Source organism: Carassius carassius, unplaced genomic scaffold (assembly GCF_963082965.1).
Source record: "Carassius carassius unplaced genomic scaffold, fCarCar2.1 SCAFFOLD_73, whole genome shotgun sequence".
In the NCBI taxonomy this organism is placed as follows: Eukaryota; Metazoa; Chordata; class Actinopteri; order Cypriniformes; family Cyprinidae; genus Carassius; species Carassius carassius.
Window position 1 is genome coordinate 33,035 of NW_026774986.1, and position 6,966 is coordinate 40,000.

Genomic DNA, 6,966 nt, shown 5'->3' on the forward strand with positions numbered 1-6,966 from the left:
CTAGATCTCAGACGTTTGAACAAAGCGCTTATGAACGCTTATGAATGCGCTTATGAACATTTTGAACGCGATCGTTCAAAATGTTAACTACCAAACAAATACTCGCGCAAATTCGCCCGAGGGATTGGTTTTTCTCAGTGGATCTGAAAGACGCTTACTTTCACATTCAAATAGGATGCCGCTCTCGCACCCCTGAGAATGCGGGGAGTGCGAGTATTGAACTACCTCGACGACTGGCTAGTTTTAGCCCATTCCGAGGAACTACTGACGACACACAGATCCTGGATCATCAGCCATTTAGAATGCCTGGGTCTCACGATCAACACTGTCAAGAGCGCTCTTTGTCCCAGCCAGAGGATTTCCTTTTTGGGGATAGACATAGACTCTGTGACATGTACAGCGCGTCTGACGTCACAGCGCGCTCTCACTATTCAGCATCTAGCCGTGTCGTTCAAAGCCGGGTCTCTTTACCCGCTCAAACGATTTCAAGAAATGCTAGGTCTGATGGCATCAGCCTCTGCGGTTCTCAAACTGGGCCTGCTGCGCATGCGCCCACTACAACGCTGGCTGAGAGACCGTGTTCCAGCGCGCGCCTGGATTTCCGGCCGCGCGCGCATCAAGGTGACCCACGGCTGCATCACAGCTCTGGCCCCTTGGAAAATAGCCAACTGGTATCAGTTAGGCGTAAGCACGGGCGCTGTCTCGAAATGGAAAGTAGTCTCGACAGATGCATCCAACCTCGGTTGGGGCGCCCTGTACGAGGGCAGGTCTGCCTCCGGCCTCTGGTCGAGCCCGGAGCGACTGTTACACATAAACTGTCTGGAGATGATAGCGGTCGAACTATCCCTGAAAGCTTTCCTCCCATTTTTAAAGGGCATGCTTTCCAGGGCGAATGTTCCCCCTGGGGAGTGGTCTCTTCACCCACAAACGGTTCAGTTGATGTGGAGCATCTTCGGCAGGGCAGAGGTCGACCTCTTCGCCTCAGAAGACAACGCTCATTGCCCAATATATTTTTCAAAGAGCAGGGACGCGCTGGCCCTCGATTGGCCCAGACGCCCGCTTTATGTCTTCCCACCGGTCGCGATGCTACCGCAGGTCATCGATCGGGTCAGGAAGAACAGATGTGCTATGCTGCTAGTAGCCCCACTCTGGACGACCCAACCTTGGTTCTCCGAGCTGATGCAGCTGTCCAGTACAGCCCCATGGCCAATACCGCTGCGGAAAGATCTCCTCACGCAGCTGAAGGGCGCGCTCTGGCATCCCCACCCCGAACTTTGGGCCCCTCATGTATGGCCCCTCAACGGGTACCCGGGAACCTCCCTGAGGGAGTGTTAAAGACCATTACGGAAGCCAGAGCGCCCTCAACCAGGCACCTTTACGCGCAGAAATGGTCAGTGTTCTCCACCTGGTGCGGGACACGGAACCTAGACCCTCACTTATGTGACGTGACGGAGATACTCTCCTTCCTACAGGAGCGTTTAGATGCGGGCAGATCCCCGTCTACGCTCAAAGTGTATGTGGCAGCCATTGCAGCTTCTCTTGCTCCGGTGGCTGGCCTATCACTGGGAAAAAACTAACTGGTCATTCGTTTCCTTAAGGGAGCTCGTCGGATGAACCCTCCCCGACCCCCTTCAATCCCTTCCTGGGACCTGTCTACGGTCCTAGAGGCCTTAAAGTGCCCCCCTTTTGAACCGCTTCAGTCTGTCGACATGAAGCTTCTTTCATTCAAAACCGCTTTTCTACTGGCTCTGGCCTCAGTCAAGCGAGTGGGAGATTTACATGCGCTATCTGTAAGCGCTGACTGTCTCGAATTTGGGCCTAATGACTCCAGAGACTCCAGGTCATCTCGCTGTCAGCCCTTTCCTCGCAAAGCGACGAAAGCAACACGAGCTTCATCTGCCCCGTCAGGGCTCTCAAAACCTATATTGCGCGCTCCGCCTCATTCAGGAGGTCGGACCAGCTCTTCATATGCTTTGGTGGGCGCACCCGAGGTCTCGCCACCACGAAGCAAAGCCTATCGCGATGGATAGTAGACACTATCTCGCTGGCTTACAAATCTAAGGGCCTTCGCTGCCCGTTCGGCATCAGAGCCCATTCCACCCGAGGTATGGCCTCATCATGGGCGTGGTCCTGCGGGATACCACTGGATGATATCTGTGCGGCGGCAGGCTGGGCCTCTCCGTCCACATTTATTAGATTCTATAATCTGCAAGTCCCTGCCCTGCAGGCCAGGGTACTTTCTATATAGACGTGCTAAGCCTTATCACGTCCCCCTTTTTTCGTTCCCTATATAAAGCTCACTAAGGTTGGCTGTTGGGATTGGGATTTCTCCTGCTATAAAGCCCCGGGCTCTCGCCTCGGGCTGTGACAGGTCGAAGTTCCCGAGCACGCACGGCGTTTTACATTGTGTTCCCATAGCGTAAGCTAGCTTACGCAGTACGAGAGTACTCTCGAAAGGGAACGTACTCGGTTACTAACGTAACCTCGGTTCCCTGAGATGAGGGAACGAGTACTGCGTAACCTGCCGTGCTATGTGCTCGGATCGGGTGATCGCTTCAGTCGATTTAAAACCTGATCCCTATGGCAAAGCGGCGGCTTATATAGTTCCAGCCACGCCTATTTTGGCGCGCTCTGACGTCCAATGGGCGCGAAGCGCCCCCATTGGTTCGTTCCTCTCCGCCGCCTCACCATCGGTTGCTGCAGTTGCCACAGCACAGCCAATAAGCGCGCGAGCCGCTTCGCTTAGGTCTGCTGTGCTGCAGCACTGCGTTTTACATTATTAAAAATTAAGGATAATTTTTGGCTTCATATTCTCGAGAAAAGGGGACCTTTTCCCATAGCGTAAGCTAGCTTACGCAGTACTCGTTCCCTCATCTCAGGGAACTGAGGTTACGTTAGTAACCGAGTACGTTTTGCTCTATTTCGCCAACAAAAATAGTTCCAAACAAAACCACAGCAGAACTCACTGTAAAAAAGTACATGAATCAATCAATAACTTATGACATCATTTATTATTACATTAATTATACACATGGTTTTATTCTATAGTGAGATATTGTGGTGAGACACAATAAAGTTGCTGTTATGAATTTGTTTCTACTGTTTATTATAGATAATATTTAGGCATTTATTATCAAATTATCCGTGGATTTTAAACAATTACTGGCCTGACCATTTATAATGTTAGCTAAAATGGCTTAATAGTTTGAGCTAATGTAAAATAAGTAACTGGAAACACATCAGTACTGAAAATCTTGTATTCCCCATGATTGCATCTTCATGATTATATGCGAAAAAAAAATTAACTTTGAATTTAATTAGCTAACTTTGCTAGCCTAGTACTGCACATGTGGTGCAGCAAGTAAGTAATTTAAATATATATATATATATATATAAAGTTTTCTATCATTAACCATCCTAATAAATTGCTGCCTTACACGTCTAAAAGTTCTAAACACAACTTGTCCTGTATTGTGTAAATTTAAGAATAGTCTCGACCTCTATTAATGAACTTTTCTACTTACCGAGTGCAAAGGGAAAAACGCAATGGACCTTGGGATCACGATCGCTCCATACAATGATGTCAGCGTTATTAATTTAGAGGATATTTAATAAATAAATAAACAAGACATTGATTAATCGAACACAAGCATATATACATTTATTTATCAATACCAGACTCCTATAAAAAAATCAACCCAGTCTCATATAAAAACGTACCCTGACTACGTTGGTCCAAAGTGCAAAACGTAGAGGGGTTACAATAATGGCCCTTGAATTGTATGACTGTAACGTTTTTTTTGCCTATTCTTTTCCTATTGTTTTGCGTCCAAGTCACGTGACTTTCAAGATTCCGACCGACAAAAAACATGGCGGACATTTCTCTCATTTTCTGTGAAAAAAATCAATATTTTGAGTTAGTTTCTGCATAAAAATACTTTTGATTACATTTCTAGCGAGAAATATATATTTTATTTTCATAATATTCACTCCGTGAATGTACATAATCACTCGCTTGTTCGTTGTTGCGAAGATTTTTCAGATCTCGCCAGAATAACGTAAAACTGCAACGTTTTGGTTGCTATGGACGCTGCTATCGCCTAGCATAGCTGTGGCCCCAGATTCCACATACTCTTCCTTGCGATTTCGCTCCGTCTGACGGATCAAACCCCTGCCCACTATATGCGATTCGTCTTGAGGTTGATTTGCTGATCAACACATTAATCCGTGGCAGCGGGAGAAACTAATGTTGACAAAGTGACGAGTTACGATCAGTCCGCTGTTTTTAATTTTGCCATCTACCGGAACCTCCGTGCATTTAACTTCATGTGTGGTGCGATCTCATTGATGGGTGGGTGTTGACGCGTCAAGGCCCCACGAAGAAGAAGAAGAAGAAGAAGAAGAAGAAGAAAACGAGGGAAAATAAGCAGGAAAAGGTAAACAAGGAGGAAAAGGAAGCTTGGAAAAAAACTTGACCAAGTTGAAAATGAATAACCTTGACCCCGAAGATGCCATATTCCTGGTTGATGCGTTCCTGGATGAGTGCAAGGTAAATAACATTATCTCAGTTTTGGAAAAAGCATACGAATTACATGCTAATTACAAGGTCTAAGACCATAATAGGCTCTGAGGTATAGCAGGGAAGAAGTATCAAGGTGCAAAACTGCAACACTCCAAACAAAGTGCAACCATACAGTACCAGGTTCAATGTCTTTATTCAAATGCAAGCTATAGTTCTGAGCTGAGCTGAGTTCACACGTTAGAGCCAGTGAGAGTTTAATTCAATATTCTGTCAAAACGTTTAACTTTCTTTTCTATTTTTCAATGTAGAACGGGTTTTCTAGACAGGGACACAACCATTAGACTGAATTTTTACAATGTAATATTATAACATTGGTTTTATAATGAGATGTTTATAGGTGGTGATAACCTTGGTGGGTGGTGGTTTATTCTGTGGCTTAATTGTTTATTTAGGTGGATCAGCATGGACAAACTAAAGGAGGGTCAAAACAATCCAAAAATCTGTGTTTGGCCTGATGAGGACAAAGATGGTCAACCTCTGCCAAAAAGATGTAGAGCTGGAGAGAAACGAAAGCGAGATTCAGCTACTGGTTGGTTTTTTGTTTGTTTTTTCATCATTAGTTGCATTCATTATCCATTGAGCAAGTTCTAAATTGATATTTATATTTTTGCAGTTTCTTCAGCAAGCGTTAAAAGCGTGTCCTGTGCTCCATCTACCAGCACAACTGAAGACACTGTGATCATCGAAAATTTTGGTTTTTTTCCCTTAATACTTGTTTCCTCATTTGTTATGTGGTAATTGCCCAGATTTAACATTGCCTTCTTCCCTTTTCATTTTCAGACTCTCTCATTCAAGATGTCCGAGACCTCTTGGGAAGTGGTGTTGAACAACCTTTCCCCTCAGACTGGAGGAACAGGCAAACTACCTCTCTGGAGAATTGGACAGTAATGAGGCCCTTCATGGTGAACAATATGTTGTCATCTGAGAAGCCCAAGGAGGGGGTTTGCCATCACTGTGGACACAATGCTGCAGTAGTGATGTGTAGGGACTGTTTACCGCGATCACTCTACTGCTCAGCCTGTGACCTTTCCACACATGAGGCCCTGGTGCTTCATAACAGAGCATCCATGGTGGAGGGATTCTTCAGACACCTGCCGCCATCCACTTTTGTTCAGCAGCACGAGGAAGGGAAATTCTCCTATCATGAAAAAGGTAGTTTTTTAAGTCTCAGGTCATATAGGCTGTTTTACATTTTACACAAATCCTGGTTTACTCCAACAAACATGCTGGATGAAGTTGTGTTTTGATAGAAACAACACCCTCTCTGTTGAGTTTTTGGATTCATTTACTCTAATATGTAAACTAATTCTGCTTTTTAGATTGCATGTTACCAATCGTTCCTCCCTGCTGCGACTGCTCCACTGGGCAAACAAGCTTTTCCAAGGGAAAGCCAGTTATTTTAATTGGAATGAATGGTAACATTTGTTTTATTATTATTTCTTCATATTGTGTTTTTTTGTTTCTTGTGAACAAGAGATAATTGTTTTTGTCTGAAATCTCAGGAAGGTACAACCTCTTCCTTCCATCAGTAAACTGCTCCTGTGGAAAAACCTTGCCAGTGACCATAAGTGATCTAGTTGAAAGTGGTTACTGGCCAGCAACTGTCAATTTTGAGACCTTGTACTTGGTGGACTTGTTCACCACGTATGAGGATCTAAAAATCACTGCCCCAGGGATGTCGAGACAAGCTTTTGTCAGCATGCTCGAGTGTCGTACCAAACTCTTCGGGCGAGTGAGTGGACTCATCATTTAGTTATCTTGTTTGGCTCACCTTTTAAATAACAGATTCATTGTTAGGACTTGTTGTTACAATCCCCAAAGTTTCAGCACATATTTCTTGACAGAGCCCTTTCTTCGTCATGACCACAGTCTAAAGCCAACATTCGAAACAGTTACTAACTGTTTTGTTTTTTCACTTTTGCTCTAAGAGTGGTAAGATTTGTGGGGACACAATGCAGAGGGCCTTCCTCGAATGGGCCTATGCCAAATTTGAGGTTGACGAGCTGTCTCAGGTCCAGCATTTTCAGTGCCTCTGCATGCACACCCTCCATATTGGCAGTTGCAGTGGATGGGAACCGCAAATTATATCGTTTAAAAGCCAACCAGGGTGTGTAACATTCATGTACAATGAAATGCTAGTGAGCCACAAATTACTTTTATACAGTAAATTTAACCCACATCTATATATTTCTTTCAAGACCTGATGGGTTTTTTGATGGAGTCTTTTTGGCCAATGATGCTGAGGTGTCCTCCTTTGTTGATTACATCCATGGAACAACTGGACATGTAAGCTAAATTTATATTTCTTCATGTGTAACACCACAATTTAAATTTTTATGAATGCTTGCCAGTTTTTTCCCCAAAATTTAAACAAAAATGGTTTG

At 44.7% G+C, this 6,966-nt stretch overlaps 1 protein-coding gene and 1 long non-coding RNA gene across 2 annotated transcripts in view; both read left to right on the forward strand.

Annotated features, from left to right (window-relative positions):
- Positions 1–4,384: 4,384 nt before the first annotated feature.
- On the forward strand, positions 4,385–6,677 carry LOC132133925 (uncharacterized). Its single transcript, XM_059546838.1, has 8 exons — positions 4,385–4,549; positions 4,975–5,111; positions 5,196–5,276; positions 5,363–5,734; positions 5,902–5,997; positions 6,085–6,314; positions 6,511–6,594; positions 6,642–6,677. The coding sequence occupies exons 1-8, from the start codon at positions 4,509–4,511 to the stop codon at positions 6,675–6,677; spliced, it is 1,077 nt and encodes a 358-aa protein (XP_059402821.1). The 5' UTR covers positions 4,385–4,508.
- Positions 6,678–6,701: 24 nt separating this feature from the next.
- LOC132133937 (uncharacterized) overlaps positions 6,702–6,966 on the forward strand; it is a 2,712-nt gene continuing 2,447 nt past the window's right edge. Inside the window, exon 1 of the long non-coding RNA XR_009429300.1 lies at positions 6,702–6,868. This is a non-coding gene — a long non-coding RNA (uncharacterized LOC132133937). The remainder of the gene's footprint in view (positions 6,869–6,966) is intronic.